This window comes from Phyllobates terribilis, unplaced genomic scaffold (genome assembly GCF_046119375.1).
Source record: "Phyllobates terribilis strain yellow unplaced genomic scaffold, ASM4611937v1 Scaffold_1__5_contigs__length_1240528914, whole genome shotgun sequence".
Taxonomy (NCBI): Eukaryota; Metazoa; Chordata; class Amphibia; order Anura; family Dendrobatidae; genus Phyllobates; species Phyllobates terribilis.
In genome coordinates this window covers 830438141-830459492 of record NW_027362761.1, presented here as the reverse complement: position 1 = coordinate 830459492, position 21352 = coordinate 830438141, and the positions used below count along the sequence as shown (strand labels likewise).

General features: G+C 45.0%; 1 protein-coding gene across 4 annotated transcripts in view; it reads left to right on the top strand.

Moving 5' to 3' along the window:
• Positions 1 to 11974: 11974 nt before the first annotated feature.
• Positions 11975 to 21352, top strand: part of FAM13A (family with sequence similarity 13 member A) — a 246068-nt gene continuing 236690 nt past the window's right edge. For all 4 annotated transcript variants that reach the window (XM_073638068.1, XM_073638063.1, XM_073638065.1 and 1 more), the window contains exon 1: positions 11975 to 12169. In XM_073638068.1, coding sequence (XP_073494169.1) covers positions 11990 to 12169 — 180 coding nt within the window. In that variant the 5' untranslated portion in view covers positions 11975 to 11989. The remainder of the gene's footprint in view (positions 12170 to 21352) is intronic.

The window sequence follows — 21352 nt, the reverse complement described above, 5'->3', positions numbered from 1 at the left end:
CGGGGCCAAACATGTGGAATGAGAAGGGGTTGTCCAAGTAGTGGACAACTCCTTTAAATATAAATGGTGGACAACTCCATTAAATATAAATGGGCTGAGATATGACACTTTTATGGTGTCGATTCATCAAAGCTTTTATGCCAGAAAAGTGGTGTTAAAGCTTTGAAAAGTCACAAATTTTTGCACAATGTGGAGTTGAGCAAAAATTTTGACACTTTTGGAATTTTGCCTCAATTTGAATCAGGTCCACTGATATGGGTGGAATTGGGAAGGAGCCAAGACAAGATGGGGCGTAGCCATGCCCACCCCTTCAATTCACCAAAGGTGATGGTGTTTTGTACAGCAGAAATGTTACTGGAGTCCCTGACTGTAGTTGCATTTTTGATGCAGCACATGTAGGCATACAAATCTCAGAAAATACGCCAAATTCATTAAGTGGCGTGCACTTCTTAATGAATTTAGCGCCTTGTGTTCCAGAAAGACTGTTGCAACGTGAGTGTGCGCTATTCCAGTCTTGATGAAGTGCCCCATAGTCTTTGGCAGCAGTGGTGACCCATTATAACCAGTGACTGGCTGCTGTGATCACATGCCCTGTATTGTGACCTCATCACTAAAGCAGGAAGGAGGGATTGGCATTGAACTATTTTGAGCTGTTTTACAAATATTTTTTTTTCATATTTTACATTTTTGCTCATTTAATCTTTAACAATACTAAGTTACAAAGTGCACCTAAAATAGTCTCAAATGTTTTTAGCACTATCAACATTTTTGTGTTTCTTTATGTTACTTACTATCAATTGCCCCCAAAAGGTCAGAAGAATAACAACATATCATACCTTTTAATACATATTCCTTCCATCGTTGGAACCTCCACAGCAACCTTGGTTACAAGAGAAAATGCTGCTTATATTCTTGTCAGGGCTGATCTGGATAGGTTAATAACTTGCAGTTCTGACCCAGTATCTACCTCATAGTAACAGGGAACTAATAATAGGAGAAGCTCTATTAATACCTGGATAACGTCTAATGCATGTTGCCATAATGCAACTCTTTCTTATAGAGCAGGCATAGAAATCTTTATGCACATCAATCATGGGTGATTTACTTCCATAGGTATTCCATACTAGGAGCATAACTTCTAGGGTAGTTTATGGTGCGGTAAAGAGCCAACATACATCCTTAGGAGTGAACCATATTAAAGGGGTTGTCCAGGCTTAGGACAAAATTCTGCAGTCACTCTGCACAATTGCAGGCTGCTGAATCATGACAGTGTGTGGTGCTAACGCTGTCACGAATCCCCTGTATTCCCCTTGCGGGACGGTGGACATGTTACGGCATATATGCAATTTGCTTTCTTGTGATCACGTGCCGACTAGTCTCATTTGACTTCTCTCATTTCTCTTCTATTTAGAGAAGTCATACAAGGCACGTGACTGAAGTATCCAACTCGCACACATGTGGTTGCAGGATAGCCAGCTCACACCAGGGAGCAGTGATAGCATGCCCACGATTTGGCAGTCTGCAGCCACATCAAGTAACTGCAGAAATATGTCTCAAGCCTGGAAAACCACTTTAACGTAATTCTTAAAGGGCTTATCCAAGACTTTTATTATTTTCATGCATGGTGCTAAGAACTAAATAGCAGCCTGTTCGGCACAGGGACCAATATCTGCCGGCTCACCCAGGAATTCTGCTGCTTCAACTCAACACTCGTCAACAGAGCAGCGCTTCCTGTTCTGGTCTGCTCTGTTGACAAGCCGTCATTGCAGATGTCATGCGGATTGACAGCTGTCTCACCCCCCCCCGCCGCAGTTAGGCAGCTGTCAATCAGCATGACCTCAACAGAGACTTCCTCATAAACAAAGCAGAGCTGAAGAAACGAGACGCTGCTTTGTCGAAGTGACACTAGCAGAAGTTGGGAAACCGCTGGCAGGAGCGATCCTTGCCCACTCTAAGCAGGCAGAGATCAGCATTGGGCAGAAGAGGTAGATAGTTAACAACTACTTGCCTGTTCGTTCTTAGCCTCATAGCAAAAAATTATAAAAGTCCCAGATAACCCCTTTTATGGAAGGTCCCTGTGAAACTTGGAACTGTGCAATTCTTCCAAGTTGCTTCCAAAGCTTCCTTTATTGTACATCATGTGACAGTCGATATAGCATCAGGATCCATTATGGGAGAAAAAGGTAAACTTAGGGTGGTGTGTTGCTTTGGACAATATTCTGCTGTAGTACTTTGGGTCCTGGCACTCATTTGGTTGTTACTTTGAGAGTACCACTTAGCTAAACATTGCTGCAGGCCAAGTACACTCTTTTATGGCAATTAATAGAGTCTTTCAGCAGGATAATGCACCCTACTTCATTGCAAATATATGAGGAACATGACATAGAATTCTCAGTGTTGACTTGGTCTCCAACTTCCCCATTTGCTTTCATAAAACTATTAGTATAAATAGCACGATGGCGCTTATATCTATCGGTTCTAATTAGCAGCAAATAAAGGCAACCACCACCATTTGTCTGTTTGGAAGTATTAAAATGTATCTAATTCGTGCTTAACAAGAGCCACAAAATATAGGCAGCGAAGAATCGCTTAATTAGTCTTATCAAGTGTGATAATTAGTATGGTCCCAATCTTAAAATGTATAAGAATATATACACCACAATTTAATTCAGAGGCATAGCATGTAGTGTATTCGTCTAAAAACTAAAGTGCAGGTAGATAGCAGCAGTAGAAACATGCATAAAATAGTCTGACATCAGAAGAAGGTCTTCATTTATGAAACAATGTAAAATTAGAGGTTTCCGAGTCCAGGCAGGAGGAGAATTGTGCGTGCTGTAAAAAAAAAGTGCTTGAGTGGTGCCCCGGCCGGTGGTACACAGTCTCAATGCAAGTCCTCCCGGAGAAAACAGATGATAGAGGCTTAGAGCGGAGAAGGAGTGTTCATGACGTCACGCTGTCAGTAAGTTTTCCCTTTATAAACTTCTGACACCACCTTATATGCACCCTATTCCACATCCCTACAACCAGTTTACAACCTAACTGTAGTGCGGCATATTTTTGAAAAATAGTTTATAAAGTTCCTGGGTTGCTTTCAAATCTGTGATGACTGGTCTGATGGTTGTCTCTTCACCATGCTTAGCAGCATCTCTCTTTGCAGAGTAGCGTGATTATAGTATATGCTATAACATGTCGATAATAGTAGTAGCCAAAAATGTCATATTGCACAATAATTCTCCTATTTCAAGCACAACTAAGCCCTCCCAATCCAATCATACAATAGGCCTGGTCCTTCCTTCAAAATGATGATTTACATTCAGATACAAGCATAGATAGGCTAAAGTCAGTAATTTGTCTGGAGACCTTAAAGGAAATCTGTTAGCAGGTTTTTGCTATGTAATCTGAGGACAGCATGAGGTAGGGGTTAAAACACAGAATTCAGAGATGTGTCATTTATTAAGCTGTGTGCTGTTTACATAACGTGACCGTTTTGTCACCAGGCAGGGGCGTACATAGAAATCATGGGGCCCCATAGTAGAAGTTCTAATTGGCTCCCCCCACCCCTCCAAAAAAAATGTAAATAATTGTCGGGGTCACAGAAGATGAGATATCACAACTTTCAGCCCTTTACATAGCAATTTTCCTCCTGCTGAAGTCCTAGATTCCTCTTTCATTGACCCATAAAATGTGATGCCAACAAAAGTGCCCCCCACCTAAACACAGTATGATACCCCCATGGTGCATTCCTCCTCATTAGCCTCTACATGCACAGTATAATGACCCTACTGTCACGGCTGTGGAGTCGGTCCATTTTGGTGGAGTTGAAGTTATGAAATGTCCTATAAATGTCTGTCCTATTCCTGATCTAAGGGTCTAGACTTTTAGCTGAGATGAATCTGTGCTACAGTAAATGTATCACTTAAACATGAGCCATGTATGAGGGTGTCGGAGTCGTGGAATTAGTGTCGTGGAAATTGAGGAGTCGGAGGTTTGGCTTACTGACTCCACAGCCCTGCCTACTGTACCCCACCTCAACTCCCTGGGTAAAGTATGGTAACCCCAACACAGTATGATCCTCCAACTGTGACCCCCCCACAGCCCTCCATGCAGTTTAATGGGCCTACATACAGTATAATGGCCCCCACACCTCTCCACAATCCACAGAGTATAATGCACTTGCCATGGTCGTCCACACAGTATAATGCACTCGCCATGGTCGTCCACACAGTATAATGCACTCGCCATGGTCCTCCACGCAGTATAATGCACGCTCCATGGTCCTCCACACAGTATAATGAACTCCCCATGGTCCTGCACACCGTATAATGCACTCCCCATGGTCTTCCACACAGTATAATGCACTTTCAATGGTCCTACACACAGTATAATGCACTACCCATGGTTCTCCACGCAGTATAATGAACTCCCCATGGTCCTCCACGCAGTATAATGAACTCCCCATGGTCCTCCACGCAGTATAATGAACTCCCCATGGTCCTCCACGCAGTATAATGAACTCCCCATGGTCCTCCCCCCAGTATAATGGACTCCCCATGGTCCTCCACACAGTATAATGTAGTCACCATGATCCTCCATACAGAATAATGCATTCCCTATGGTCCTCCACACAGTATAATGCACTCCCTATGGTCATGCACACAGTGTAATGCACTCCCTATGGTCATGCACACAGTATAATGCACTCCCTATAGTCATGCACACAGTATAATGCACCCCATGGTCCTGTACGCAGTATAATGCAGCCCCCCATAGGGTAAAATGCAGCCCCAGTCCTCCAGTACTCACTGATTTACAAAACTAAATAAATAAATACTTACCGCTCCTCGTTCCCCGCTGCTTCAGTCTCTGGAGCGCGTCTCTCTCATCACCTCAGCAGCTGTCAGCTTTACTGTCTCACACAGCGTGGCGCGTTATCACGCTGCTGCGTCAGACGCAGAGGAGGAATGATGTGAGAGGGAGTGCCACATGACGCTCCCTCCTCCATCATTGCTATCAACCAGGGCCGACTCCAGGCTTTCGTGGGCCCCGGGCAAAAGAGTCTCAGTGGCCCCTTTAATACATACACCATTCATGATGCACAGATAAAGCAGAGAAATATAGGTATACAACACAGGGCCCAGGCTGTCCCCTCATCCTTCACAAAAGCAAAAACATGCACACACACACAGTACGCAGACATGCACGCACACACCCACACACAGTATGCAGACATGCACGCACACACACAGTACGCAGACATGCACGCACACACACAGTACGCAGACACGCACACACAGCACGCAGACACGCACACACAGTAAGCAGACACGCACACTCAGCACGCAGACACGCATACAGTACACAGACACGCACACAGTACACAGACACGCACACACACAGTACGCAGACATGCACGCACTCGGTACGCAGACATGCACAAACTCAGTATGCGGACATGCACGCACTCAGTATGCGGACATGCACGTACTCAGTATGCGGACATGCACGTACTCAGTATGCGGACATGCACGCACTCAGTATGCGGACATGCACGCACTCGGTACGCAGACATGCACGCACACGGTACACAGACATGCACATGGTACACAGATATGCACACATACATTACGCAGACACGCACATACACAGATACGTACATATTTGAACATATTCTCAAAAACACATAAAACAGACATAAATATATATATATAAATAAATATATATATATATATATATATATACAGTGGTGGCCAAAAGTATTGGCACCCCTGCAATTCTGTCAGATAATTCTCAGTTTCTTCCTGAAAATGATTGCAATCACAAATTATTTGGTATTATTCTCTTCATTTAATTTGCTTGCAAGGAAAAAACACAAAAGAGAATGAAGCAAAAATCAAATCATTGATCATTTCACACAAAACTCCAAAAATGGGCCAGCCAAAAGTATTGGCACCCTGAGCCTAATACTTGGTTGCACAACCTTTAGCCAAAATAACTGCGAACAACCGCTTCCGGTAACCATCAATGAGTTTCTTACAATGCTCTGCTGGAATTGTAGACCATTCTTCTTTGGCAAACTGCTCCAGGTCCCTGATATTTGAAGGGTGTCTTCTCCAAACTGCCATTTTGAGATCTCTCCACAGGTGTTCTATGGGATTCAGGTCTGGACTCATTGCTGGCCACCTTAGAAGTCTCCAGTGCTTTCTCTCAAACCATTTTATAGTGCTTTTGGAAGTGTGTTTTGGGTCATTGTCCTGCTGGAAGACCAATGACCTCTGAGGGAGACCCAGCTTTCTCACACTGGGCCCTACATTATGCTGCAAAACTTGTTGGTAGTCTTCAGACTTCATAATGCCATGCACACGGTCAAGCAGTCCAGTGCCAGATGCAGCAAAGTAACTCCAAAACATCAGGGAACCTCCGCCATGTTTGACTGTAGGGACCATGTTCTTTTCTTTGAATGCCTCTTTTTTTTCCCTGTACACTCTATGTTGATGCTTTTCCCCAAAAAGCTCTACTTTTGTCTCATCTGACCAGAGAACATTCTTCCAAAACGTTTTAGGCTTTTTCAGGTAAGTTTTGGCAAACTCCAGCCTGACTTTTTTATGTCTCGGGGTAAGAAGTGGGGTCTTCCTGGGTATCCTACCATACAGTCCCTTTTCATTCAGACGCCGATGGATAGTACGGGTTGACACTGTTGTACCCTCAGACTGCAGGGCAGCTTGAACTTGTTTGGATGTTAGTCGAGGTTCTTTATCCACCATTAGCACAATCTTGCGTTGAAATCTCTCGTCAATTTTTCTTTTCCGTCCACATCTAGGGAGGTTAGCCACAGTGAAATGGGCTTTAAACTTCTTGATGACACTGCGCATGGAAGACACAGGAACATTCAGGTCTTTGGAGATGGACTTGTAGCCTTGAGATTGCTCATGCTTCCTCACAATTTGGTTTCTCAAGTCCTCAGACAGTTCTTTGGTCTTCTTTCTTTTCTCCATGCTCAATGTGGTACACACAAGGACACAGGACAGAGGTTGAATCAACTTTAATCCATGTTAACTGGCTGCAAGTGTGATTTAGTTATTGCCAACACTTGTTAGGTGCCACAGGTAAGTTACAGGTGCTGTTAATTACACGAATTAGAGAAGCATCACATGATTTTTCAAACAGTGACAATACTTTTGTCCACCCCCTGTTTTAGGTTTGGTGTGGAACTGTATCTAATTTGGCTTTAGGACAATTCTTTTTGTGTTTTTTCATTGAAGACAAATTAAATGAAGATAATAATACCAAAGAATTTGTGATTGCAATCATTTTCAGGAAGAAACTGAGTATTATCTGACAGAATTGCAGGGGTGCCAATACTTTTGGCCACCACTGTATATATATATATATTATATATATATATATATATATATTATATATATATATATATATATATATATATATATACACACACACAATCATACACACAAGGGACATTAGAAATACAGTGGGTACGGAAAGTATTCAGACCCCTTTAAATTTTTCACTCTTTGTTTCATTGCAGCCATTTGGTAAATTCTAAAAAGTTCATTTTTTTCTCATTAAAGTACACTCTGCATCCCATCTTGACTGAAAAAAAACAGAAATGTAGAAATTTTTGTAAATGTATTAAAAAAGAAAAACTGAAATATCACATGGTCATAATTATTCAGACCCTTTGCTCAGTATTGAGTAGGAGCACCCTTTTGAGCTACTACAGCCATGAGTCTTCTTGGGAATGATGCAACAAGTTTTTCACACCTTGATTTGGGGATCCTCTGCCATTCTTTCTTGCAGATCCTCTCCAGTTCCGTCAGGTTAGATGGTGAACGTTGGTGGACTGCCATTTTCAGGTCTCTCCAGAGATGCCCAATTGGGTTTAGGTCAGGGCTCTGGCTGGGCCAGTCAAGAATGGTCACAGAGTTGTTCTGAAGCCACTCCATTGTTATTTTAGCTGTGTGCTTAGGGTCATTGTCTTGTTGGAAGGTGAACCTTCAGCCAAGTCTGAGGTCCAGAGCACTCTGGAAGAGGTTTTCATCCAGAATATCTCTGTACTTGGCCGCATTCATGTTTCCTTCAATTACAACCAGTCATCCTGTCCTTGCAGCTGAAAAAGACCCCCATAGCATGATGCTGCCATCACCATGTTTCACCGTTGGGATTGTATTGGGCAGGTGATGAGCAGTGCCTGGTTTTCTCCACACATATCGCTTAGAATTATCACCAAAAAGTTGTATCTTCGTCTCATCAGACCAGAGAATCTTATTTCTTATAGTCTGGGAGTCCTTCACGTGTTTTTGAGCAAACTCTATGTGGGTTTTCATATGTCTTGCACTGAGGAGAGGCTTCCATCGGGCCACTCTGCATAAAGGCCCGACTGGTGGAGGACTGCAGTGATAGTTGACTTTGTGAAACTTTCTCCCATCTCCCTACTGCATCTCTGGAGCTCAGCCACAGTGATCTTGGGGTTCTTCTTTACTTCTCTCACCAAGGCTCTTCTCCCACGATTGCTCAGTTTTGCTGGACGTCCAGGTCTAGGAAGACTTCTGGTGGTCCCAAACTTCTTCCATTTAAGGATTATGGAGGCCACTGTGCTCTTAGGAACCTTGAGTAATGCAGAAATTCTTTTGTAACCTTGGCCAGATCCGTGCCTTGCCACAATTCTGTCTCTGAGCTCCTTGGGCAGTTCCTTTGAGCTCATGATTCTCATTTGGTCTGACATGCTCTGTGAGCTGTGAGGTCTTATACAGACAGGTGTGTGCCTTTCCAAATCAAGTCCTATCAGTTTAATTAAACACAGCTGGACTCCAATGAAGGAGTAGAACCATCTCAAGGAGGATCACAAGGAAATGGACAGCATGTGACTTAAATATGGGTGTCTGGTCAAAGGGTCTGAATACTTATGACCATGTGATATTTCAGTTTTTCTTTTTTAATAAATTTGCAAAAATGTCTACATTTCTGTTTTTTTTCAGTCAAGATGGAGTACAGAGTGTACTTTAATGAGAAAAAAAATGAACATTTTAGAATTTACCAAATGGCTGCTATGAAACAAAGAGTGAAAAATTTAAAGGGGTCTGAATACTTTCCGTACCCACTGTATATTTAATATGGGGATTGGGGAATCTGGTGACAAGCCTCACTTACCTGCCCCTTGTCCTGAGTCCGGTTCAGTTGTGCAGGGCCGCCGGCGTGTCTGATGGCCAGCACAGGCTCTAGACCATCAGAGGGGACCACTCGCTGTCGGGGCCCAGACCACTCCCCTAGCATCTCGGCAGGGAGGACCTCCAGTGGTGTTTGATTGCCGCCACTTTATCGGGGCCCCCTCCTGCACCCCCCACTCCGCCGGCGCTGCTTAATTGCCGGCACTTCATCAGAGCCCCCCTCAGGGCCTCTCTTCATCAAGGACCCCCACGGGACCTCTCTTCATCAAGGACCCCCACGGGATCTCTCTTCATCAAGGATCCCTACGGGTCCTCCCTTCATCAAGGACCCCCACGGTGCCTCCCTTCATCAAGGACCCCCACGGGGCCTCCCTTCAACAGGGACCCCACGGGGCCGCCCTTCAACAGGGACCCCACGGGGCCTCCCTTCAACAGGGACCCCCACAGGGCCTCCTTTCATCAAGGACCCCCACGGGGCCTCTCTTCATCAAGGACCCCCACGGGGCCTCTCTTCATCAAGAACCCCACGGGGCCTCCCTTCAACAGGGTCCCCACGGGGCCTCCCTTCAACAGGGTCCCCACGGGGGCTCCCTTCAACAGGGACCCCACAAGGCCTGCCTACATTAAGGACACCACGGTGCCTCCCTTCAACAGGGATCCCCACAGGGCCTCCCTTCATCAAGGACCCCACGGGGCCTCCCTTCAACAGGGACCCCACGGGGCCTCCCTTCAACAGGGACCCCCCTCCATCGGGGCCCCCCCTCCTGCAACCTCCGCTCGGCTGATTGATTGCTGCTGCCGCTGGCACGGTATTCAGGCATGGACGCGCTGTGTGGCTGTGTCTTGCAGTAATAACGCAGCAGGGGCGACACAAGCACAATTAAAGGCGCAGTGTCGCCCCTGCAGTCGCCTCTGTCACCAGGACATTATCATTGCTGGGACTAGCTGGAACATGAGCAATCGTCCGACTTCGCCTCCTCCTGTGATAAGCAGCTCACTGTCTATAGACTATGTACAAACAGAGCCTGGTGGAAGTGGGGTTAGCTTCCTCAGATCTGCTACGTTAAATCTAAGAACTCTGTGTCACAACTACTAAATCCAGTAAATTGACACATTGTTGGATTCAGAGTCTCTTTTCCTACATTATGTTGCGCTCAGATGAGGTAGCAAAAAACAGCTGACAGATTCCCTTTAATGCACTCCTCTTATTGCCTGGTAGTGTTAAAGGTTTATTCCCATCATTCCTTTTTAACAGCGCACCATTCCCCAGCCTCAGGGCTTCCTGTTTGCTATAGGGCAATAGGTTCCTACTTAATTGACAGTTCAGATCAGCACCGACGTTGCGCTGCTGGCCTGAACTGTGCGCTCTCCAATGCTGCTGTATGAGGCATATGCCTCTGCATCATCGGGATTGAAGCTGGCTACGATTAAGAGCTAACAGCGTGCTCCAGCAATCCCAGCCAGCTTCAGTGCAGTGCTTAGAAGCTCAATAAAAAAGAGCTTGTAAGCACTGAGCATATGTATATGCTACATTGCAGCAGGGGTCGGTGACCAAGGCAACAAGCTATGAAAAATAAAAACTGTAAAATTCACACTGTAAGAGACTAGTACATAATTTAATGAGGAGTAAATTGAAAGGTTGATTGTTTTACAGGCACTTTCCAATTATACCCATATTTGAGGATGAGAATAGCCTTTCATTTAAAGGGGTTGTTTCATCTTGCTGTTCCAGGTGTTCACTGCTCCTCCATCTCTCTATCGTACCTTCCTGACAGACTGATTGGACCAGCAAGATGGTTGCGCGGCTGTCCCTGTGTGCTCTGTGCTAAGCTGCCTCTGCTGGCAGTGTCAGGGGAGTGCAGTTGCACAGGAGGTGGTCAGGTCCCGCGATCCAGCCAGCTGAAGAGCAGTGCTTACAAGCTCTACAGCAGAGAGCTTGTGATCGCTGCCTCTTTGCCTGGGAGACTGGCCTGTACTGATAGACTGCGGCATTGGTCAGTAACCTAGGTAACGGGCAGCAAACAATAGAAATAAAAATCCTTATGGGGCCGATTCTTAGAAGCTTTTACGCCATGAAAGCTTCATGAATGCTTTGAAAAGTCTTAGAAAAAATTTTGTGCAATGCTGACTAACGCAAACATGCTGGTGTTTTCACGCCAGTTTGAATCAGCTCAAAATGGGCAGCGCTGGGGCGGATCTCTGGGCGGGACGTGGTCATGTCTGCCCATCTGTAGGCCACAAATGCTACACCGGTCCCTAGTGGAGCAGCACACGGAGCCGCCTAGGAGAGGCGAGAATTCGTTACGTGGCGGGCGCTTCTTAATGCATTTGGCGCCTTCTACTCCTCCAAGGCCGTCTTGAAGAATCGGCCCCTGAGCTGTTATTTTATAGCTCATTGCCAGTTTACCACCTTATGTTGATGAGAGGAGACAACCCCTTTAGAAGTCCATTCACAGTTGAGTGATGGGCTGCAGCGGTCACATGGGTGATATTATCGTGGCAGCAAAGTATTTCCTTTCAGTGACAACATTTTCTGATGTATGACTCGTCACCTCAGGTCTAATGGAGTCCAAGGCTTAAGGGATCAGAGCTGTATTGGAAGCACAGGGAAATACAGATAACACACCCACTAGAGTATACAGCAATGTCTGCACCTTACCACCCGTACAGTATAGCCTGTACTGACCCCTCTGAGCTCCTGTACTGCTCCGTACTAATCACTTATGGCCGCACACACGAGGTCTATTATTCCAGCAGCTTCTTCTCTACGTTACTTGCGTTGCAGTTTACGTAACAGAGAGCGCAGGATGCCTGGGGGAGTGGCAGAAACTAGTGTGAGGGACTTCTGTGAATCGCGCAGGAATGGCGTGTGCACGTGTGGCGTGTTTACAAACACTGAGGTGGGAGTGTCGGCACTGGAGCTGTGCCCGAGGAGCGGCCACTGTCCTGACATGCTGGGCGCCATATGTCGGGGCGGGTTACCTCAGGTATGTGCAGTGTGGAGCTGTCGTGTCCGCTGTGCTGTGAAGCGGGCGTGGTGTGCGGGCAGCCATACTGTGGACAGGGCAGACACGTCTCATTCCGTTATCCGTGCGTTGCGCCTATTTCTAGCTCTACGTAAGCTGCTTTTGCGGCAGGTTGTTGTTTCTGCACCTGGACCTTTTCGTCTGACGCTGCACACGTTTTTATTTTGCCTGGAGCAACCACTAGAGGGCGCTCGGTGTATGGAGATTTAGGACTGATTCACACCACTGTATTTCACGGTCCGTATACGGAAGCGATGCAGGACTGTCTGCAGGTCACCAGATGTGTCTATGGGGTTGGGACACCATCCGTCTGCATACAGACCATGAAATACTGAATCCGGCCTTGAGCGTCATTCAGACATCCGTGAGTCCCGTACCTGTGATACCCATATTTTTCATGGACAGAACACCCACCCACTATAGTTTATGGCGCTGTCATCCAATGACTGAGGGGGTCCTAGAAACGCCAGAAACGCGGCAGGTGTTGAGGTTTTTAACTTTTAATATGATTCAATAAACTTATATATTTTTCTATCCAGTTGCTTGTGCCAGAGACTACAGTACCTTTTGTTTTTTCTCTGTCAGCTGCAATCACCAGCAGGTACTGCACCCACTGGTGTCTAATCACAGCAACGGATTCCTCCATGTTACCAGTGTGAACAGCGCTAACCCTCCTCCTCTCCCCAATTCCTTCTCCTTATAGTTTATGGCGCTGTTCACAAGTCTGAGTTTTTTTTGTGGACCGTGTGTCCACAAATAAAATCATGGAGATGCTTGTGTTTGATCAAATTTACCCATACAAGTCCTGAAATCTCCTACAGCACAAGGATCTGAATTGGGGAGGAGAAGCTTTATCATTTGTTTCCAATCACTGGCCGAACACTGATGAACTGCCTCCATGAGGCCTCAGGGCGCAGCCAGACAGCCGTATAAAGCGGACCGCAATGCACAGACTGGCTGGCGGCTCTCCATACCTGAGTGTGACAGTTGCATAGAAATATATGAAGCTGTCACGCTGGGGTCGGTAGAGCCACCGGAAAGTCTGCGCATTGTGGTCCGATCTCATTCCTATTTATACGGCCACCCGACCTTGCCCTTAGGTCGATTTCACACGTCCATATATTTCCGGTACCGGAGATATCCGTGTCCCGTGTGTGGCAACTGTGTGCCGTATCAGGATCAAATGTACTGGCGCTTGGGAATCAGTGTACAGTTAGCGCTGTTCCCAAGTGCCAGGTGCTAAACGCTGCCTCATCATAGTCCCCTGCCGGTGCTGCGATCAGCACAAGCAGGGACAATGATGAGAGTAGTAGTATTCTGCTCCCCCAGTGTCCACCTGTAAGAAGAATAAAATAAAAAATCCTTATACTCACCTGTCTTAAGTGTCCCCCACTGTAATCCATGCTATCGTTCAGCAGAGGAGCCGGGGAGAATGGCAGCTGCAGCGAGCGGCCCCGGAGCTGCTCTCAGTGAGTGACAGGACACCGCTCCTAAGCTCAGCAGTCGCTGCAGCAGCTCATTCTCCCCGGCTCCTCTGCTGCTCGATTGCATGGAATTAACTTTTTTATCTTGTTGGTAGATCAAACTATCCCATTTAAGTGGCTGTGTCAGTGAAAAATTGCATAGCACTTTTGCATTTTTTAGTTTTCTGCATAGTTGAACAATAGATGATGGTAAAAACAGATACACAGGCCAAAAATTGTATACAGCACACTGATGAACAACTTTATCTTGTACACAAATACACAGATAGGAATATGTCTTGGGCCTGGCCTCTATAATACATCCATTGGAAACTGGCCGTTTGGCTGAGTTCTGTTGTTTGGCTCTATCATAGGAGCAGAGGAAGTGAATGACACAGGATCCATCAGACGATGAATAGCGACATCTGATGAATTCACTGTCGGCTGAATTGACATAGAAATTCCTGTGACTGTCTGCAAATCCACCCTCGTATAGCTCACTTTAATCCCTACACTATCCGTATAATGTGGTTTTGTGAAACATGGCTGCTTTCCAGAAGCAGAGCCAGTCTTGTCAATGCTTTGCTTCCGTTACTGTAACTCAGGATTACTTCAGCAGACTATGCTGCTGTATTATACAAAACACAATACAATGTTTTTCTAATTTCATGCAACTCCTTTAAAGGGAACCTGTCATGTCAGATAACGTTATTAGGGCTCATATCCATCAGCGTGAATAAAATCAGTCTGATGTTGGACAAATGTCATGCAAGTACAATGCAATTTTTCTCACCTATCATCCGAATGACATGCGAATGCAATCCGTATGCAATGCGTTCCACCATTCCACCGAATCTGCCCTTACCAAAATTACTAATGACTTACTTACAGCCGAAGCTAACAGACAATTCTCTGTACTCCTTCTTCTTGACCTGTCCTCTGCCTTCGACACAGTTGACCACTGCCTCCTACTACAGATCCTCTCTTCCTTTGGCGTCAAAAACCTTGCCCTATCCTGGATCTCCTCATACCTTTCTAACCTCACATTTAGCGTCTCCCACTCACACACTACCTCCTCACCCCACCCCCTCTCTGTTGGAGTCCCTCAAGGCTCTGTCCTAGGACCCCTACTCTTCTCAATCTATTCCCTTGGCCTGGGACAGCTCATAAAATCCCATGGCTTCCAGTACCATCTGTACGCTGATGACACCCAGATCTACCTCTCTGGCCCAGATGTCATCTCTCTGCTGTTCAGAATCCCAGCGTGTCTATCAGCCATATCCTCCTTCTTCTCCTCTCGCTTCCTCAAGCTCAATGTGGACAAATCTGAACTCATCATTTTTCCTCCATCTCTCTTTCGTATCTTCCCGGCCTGATCTTTCTATCACAATAAATGACATCATGCTTTCCCTTTGTACCGGCAATCTGCTGCCTCGGAGTAACCGTTGACTCTGCACTGTCCTTCAAACCACAAGCTCTCGCCACCTCCTGTCGCCTCCAGCTCAAAAATATTTCTAGAATCCGCCCTTTCCCCAACCCTCAATCTACTAAACTGCTTGTGCATGCCCTCATCATCTCCCGCCTCGACTACTGCAACATCCTCCTCTGTGGCCTTTCTGCTAACACTCTCGCACCCCTCCAGTCCATCCTTAATTCTGCTACGCGACTAGTTCATCTCTTGCCTCCCTACTTCTCTGCTACCCCCCTTTTCAAATACCTTCACTGGCTCCCAATTGCCCAGCGTATCCAGTTTAAACTACTACACTGACGTACAAAGCCATCCATATATTCCCCTACGTAATCTCCGGTCCTCCCAAGACCTCCTTCTCTCCTTATTCGTTTCTCACCAAATCGCCTCCAAGATTTCTCCCGTTTATCCCCCATCCTTTGGAATTCTGTGACTCAACATGTCCGATTAGCCTCCAGATTTGGATCCTTCAGACGGAACCTGAAAACTCATCTCTTCAAACAAGCTTACAGCCTGCTATGACCTTTCTTGCTGCCACCTCAACAACACCGGGGCTACTGCAACCCCTTCCCCATTCCTGTAGAATGTAAGCCCGCAAGGGCAGGGTCCTCTTCCCTCTGTACCAGTCTGTCATTGTTAGTTTGTTTACTGTAAGTGATATCTGTATTTGGTATGTAATCCCTTCTCATTTACAGCACCATGGAATCAATGGCGTTATATAAATAAATAATAATAATAATGCGATTTTAACATTGGCTTTTACATAGAGTAATTCTGTATGTCATTTAAAGATAGTTTTCAAATAAAATATTCTTAAAAACATAGATAGAAATATGTCAGTGAGATATATAATCAGTGCTTTGTGTGTGTAGCTTACTTTACATGTATTTAAGTAATAAATAAAAAAGGCTTGGGGTCCCCCATAATTTTTATTAATCAGCTGAGGGAAAGCCGACAGCTGGGGGCTGATATTTATAGTCTGGGAAGGGGGTAATAGGGTAATACACTTGGCGCTTCCCAGGCTATTAATATCAGCTCGCAGATGTATACTTAGCCTTTACTGGTTATTAAAATGGTGGACCCCCCCCCCCAAAAAAAATGACGTGGGGTTTCCCCTATAATTAATAACCAGAAAAGTCTAGGCAGAGAGCTGTGGCCTGATATTAATAGGCTAGGAGGGGGCCATGGATATTGGCCCCCTCCCAGATTAAAAACATCAGCTCTCAGCCGCCCCAGAAATAGCGCATCAATAAGATGCGCCAAATCTGTTGCTTAGCCTCCGCTCTTCCACTTGCCCTGGTGTGTTGGCAAGTCGGGTAATAGTATTGGGGTTGATGTCAGTTTTGTATTGGCAGCTGACATCAAGCACAGGGGTTAGTACTAAACCCATAGTCAAATTGTAAATAATACACAACCTGAATAAAGTCCTTTAATAGAAAGACACTGACACCTTTATTTGAAATAACCCCCCCCCCTTATACCCATTTATTATGGAAAAATAATAAGCCACCATATTTCTCACCATTTGTCCCGCGATGAGTCTAGCTCTGCTATATCTAGATGCCTTGCTGAATGGTTGCATGATAAGACCATTCAGCCTGGCATCCAGCAGAGTCACTGAGCCGTGCGTGATAGCGCAGTATCAGTGCCTCGCGGTGACTTGAATAAGGTGAGCATAGTTCATAGCCAACGAATTCCGTTCACCTCACTGACGTCAACACTAGCGCCATTTTCTTTTGTAATTTGTTACTAAAATATATGTATAGTAAGCTACGCTCGCACTGCACTAATTCTATATGTCACTCACATATTTCTATGTATTCTACTGTGATGGGTCACACTGTGATTTTACTGTACTCGACTGATGAAATGTCGGGTTTTCTTGGAGATGGGTGCGTAAAAATTGGACTGCACACGCATGGTCCGAGGTCATGCGATTTTTTTCTCACACCCATTGACTTGCATTGGCGAATCTCGTCCAATATATGCGGCCACTGCTGCGATTTTATTTCTCAATCCTATCTGAACTGAGAAAAAAATTGCAGATGAGCAGGGAATCATTGACTAACATTAGTCAGACAGCAATACGATTTTTTTATTGGATTGCACTCATCCGTTTTTCTCGCAGAGGAGTATAAGCCCTTAACCTGCATATATATGGTTATTCTGCAGGTTAATAGCGTTATGAAGGTGTCTGGCCGAAGTACTGTAAATGAACTGTATTCCTCTCTGGTGCTGCCGGCTTTCAGTCATTCAGGGGTGCTGGCACGGCTTCAGACCTCTCTCGCTATACTATGAGCGGTGACTGTAAGCACGTCCCAGCACTTTGGCTCTGCACGGATGCATTGTAGAGCCTACTGTCAGTCAAAGTGCCAGGACGTGCTCATAGCCACCTCTCACAGTAAAGTGAGCGAGGACTGAAGCCGTTCCGGCACATCTGAATAACTCAAACTTGGCAACTTCCAGGAGGAATAAGGTGCCACATTTTCAGTACAGCTGCCGGGCGACTTCAGAATGCTATTAACCTGCAGATTAACCATATATCTGTGGGTTAATAGCATTATCGGATATGACAGGTTCCATTTGAATCTTTATACGAGGCGTCTCTAGCTGTGAATGATCATTTTTATCATATTACTATATGGCATTGTGGGCACTCCTAAAGAGCTGCGAATGTAGTTAGTCACGTGCTTTTTAAGAGGGGACATCTGCTCTGGGGGCTACCTAGGATCTGCCTGCTTTAGTATTAATACATCATGGTCGCTGACATTGAGAAAGATTTTAGCCATGACCCATTTGCAATATAAGCTTGCGCACTATCTGCAGTTCTGTTTGAACTTTATCATGTTCTTGGCCTTTTGGTGATCATCTTTTTAGCTCTTATTTTCCATGCCATTTTCAGACTGGTTTTGAAGTCACAGCAGGTCAAAGTCAATGGCTCGGCTTTGAAAATGTCAGGTTGGACTCCCGAGGTTGAATTATTTATGGTAGTGATATAAACTGAGCGCTCTGCAGTTCATTAGTAGTTTTGCTATGTAGAAATCATTTACTAAGTTGCCTGCGATATTCGCACATGACATCCAGAGCTGAGACTGTAACACGACACATAGGGACGGGAATTGCTTAATGTACAGCAATTGCCTTGAAAATATTGATGTTTGGACTGAAGTCTGGATTGGATTCTGTTCACATTATATGCTTCAGAGTATATTCTCTAATGAAGGCTTCCAGCAGCAAGGCTCTAATATATGCCACTGCCTGGATAAGAATACAGTGGCATATGTTGGCCACTGACTGCCATTGCAAGACTATGTTCACACGTTGCGTTTTTGCTGCGTTTTTTTCCACAGGCAAAACCTCTCTTGGCAGTAAAGAAGCCGCATCAAGACAGCAGGTTTTGCTGAGTTTTTGCTGCATTTTTGTCAGGGTACATTTGTGTCTTGTGCATGCTGATAAAGTTTAGTGCATAAAAAAAGAACATGATTCAACTTCCTCAGATTTTTGCACCAAAAACGCAGCAAAACCTGATACCTGCGTTTTTTTAAAGGGTTTTTGCATTACCCATTGCTTTCTATGGGCGAAAACAACGCTGCAAAAACGCTGAAAAAAGTGACATGCTGCAATTTGCAAAAATGCAGCAGTTTGCCAAATCAGTCAGGAAAAAAAAAACAAGATGTGTGCATGAGATTTATGAAATCTCATAGACTTTGCTGATACTGTAAAATGCAGCTTAAAATTTGCATTAAAAAAAAACGCTGCAAAAACGCAATGTGTGACCATGGGCTAAATAAAAAGTATACTTTTTTACTCTCTGTGTATGAAAGAGTAGCATACAGTAACCCATACTGTATAAAAAAGGAGTGCCGGCCATAAAACATAATGCACCCCCACAGTCATCCATAAAGTATAATCCAACCTCAGTCATCCATAAAGTATAATGCACCCCTATAGTCATCCATAAAGTATAATGCACCCCTATAGTCATCCATAAAGTATAATGCACCCCCGTAATCATTCATGTAGTAGTATGACCACTGATTTAAAAAATAATAAATAAATGCTCACCTTCCCATCGCTCCCCCACCCTGTGCGTCCTCTTGTGAAGCTGGCAGCTGACTTTGGCGTGCGACGGGAGAGTGTGACATCACTGCCATGCTCCCCATCATGTTCACGCCAACGTCAGCTGCTGGCCTCAATTTGACCGTCATCGTGTATTGTAGCGTGTGAATCGGATGTGTCTGTGCGGCGCAATGCACTTCAGCTGGATGTGTGTCCGAGGACGCATATCCAGTTGAAGTTTCTGCTGACATCAGTGGGGCCCTGGGCCCGGTTGCAATGGCGACTGCAGTTACTCCCCTGGATATATATGTTTAGTGTGTGTATTCTGTGTGACTTATATACCAAACAAGCTGCCACTTTTTTATTAAAGGGAATCTGTCACCACATTTTAACTATCTAAACTATTAATATAAACATACAGGTTATAGACTGCTGAGGAGAGTGATACCTGTATATGTTATATCAAATGCGTTGTTGTTGAGAAACCATCTTTTATAACTTTAAACCTCTTCCAGCCTATGGGGAGGACACTTCTTGGAAGATAACTCGGCCTCCAGAGCTTATTTTACATGAACGGGGAGTTAACAGTGTGATGTGTGATGGCGGCTCTCTGCTCTCCTGATCTCACTGCAGAGCTGTGTGTGATTATACCTGACACATCCGCAGGCTCCTCTCATCTTCAGCTTCCATCTCACAGGCCAAAAGGGCTGCAATATCGTTACAATACAGCAAAGCTCAGAGAGCTGCAAAAATGTGTTTTTAAGGAGACAAATTTCATTTCTCCTGTTCTGTGTTAGTTACCCCCCAAAAAACAATTCTTGAATTGCTGGATTTTGTTTATTTGCGTCACAAAAATCGGAATAGAAAATGATCAAAAAATGGTATGTGCTTGAAAATAGTACCAATAAAAACGTCAACTCGTCCTGCAAAAACAAGCCCTCACATGATCCTGTCGGCAGATATATAGGAAAACTATAGCTCTCAAAATATTTAGTGTATGACAGCAGCCAAACATAAAACAATATATAAATCTGTTATCGCTGTAACAGAATAAAGTCATCTACGCACTTATACTCACCAGTAATGGCATTAAAAATAAATACAACCAATTTTTGACCTGCTGTTGATTTGTGTTTTGTGTTTTGTTCATTCTGCTTCCCAACGATTACAGTGAGGCTATGTGCCCACGATGCAGAAATGCTGCATATTTTTTCCGCTTCTCCCTGGCAGGAAAAGCGCATGCGGATTTTAAATGCGGTTTTCCCGCCAGGTAGAAGCATTTGTGAAGCGTCTTTGCATGCATTTCTGCATGCGGGTTATCAAGCGGTTTTAGCATCACTTGGAAAAGTGCTTGACGACTTGTTCACACTATATAAATCCATGCAATCGACATGGATTTATAGTAGTGTGACCAAGTTAGTTAAAAAAAGAATAAGAATGGTGAAAAATAAAAAAAATAAAGTTTATACTCACCTTCTGATGTCTTCCCGGTGTTTTGTCTGCTCCGTCCGGTGTCTTGCACTGCTTGCGGGGGTGTGAAGGACCTGCGGTGACGTCATTGAGCCATGTGATGGGTCACATGACTCGGTGACGTCATGGCAGGTCCTTCACATCAACGCGAACATTGCAAGACACCGGACGGAGCAGACAAAACACCAGGAAGACATCAGAAGGTGAGTATAAACTTTATTTTTTATTTTAAATTCTTTTTTTACAGTTTCTATGGTACCCAGGTCTGATTGAGAGTCTTCTCTCCTCCAGACTTGGGTACCATCCGCACATTGAACCGTGTGATATCCGCATCTGCAAATGCAGTGATGCGGATGTCACGTGGTCCAATGCAAGTCAATGGCGGTGATTACGCTGCGTGTCTGCAAAATTAATGGACATCCTGCGGATTTTTGAGCGCAGCATAAACGCTGCGGAAAAATCCGCAACATGGGCATTGAAAGTGCGGCTTGTCATTGGGGACCATGGGGGGCGGATTACCAAGCGACGTCAGCGGTCGCGTGATCTGTCACATGACTAGATGACGTCATGGAAGGTCCTTTTAGACCATCGCGAGCCGCCGGGGAGCCAGGAGGCATCGCTAGGGAGACCAGAGGACACCGGAAGGTGAGTATAATGTTTATTTTTTATTTTAAATTCTTTTTT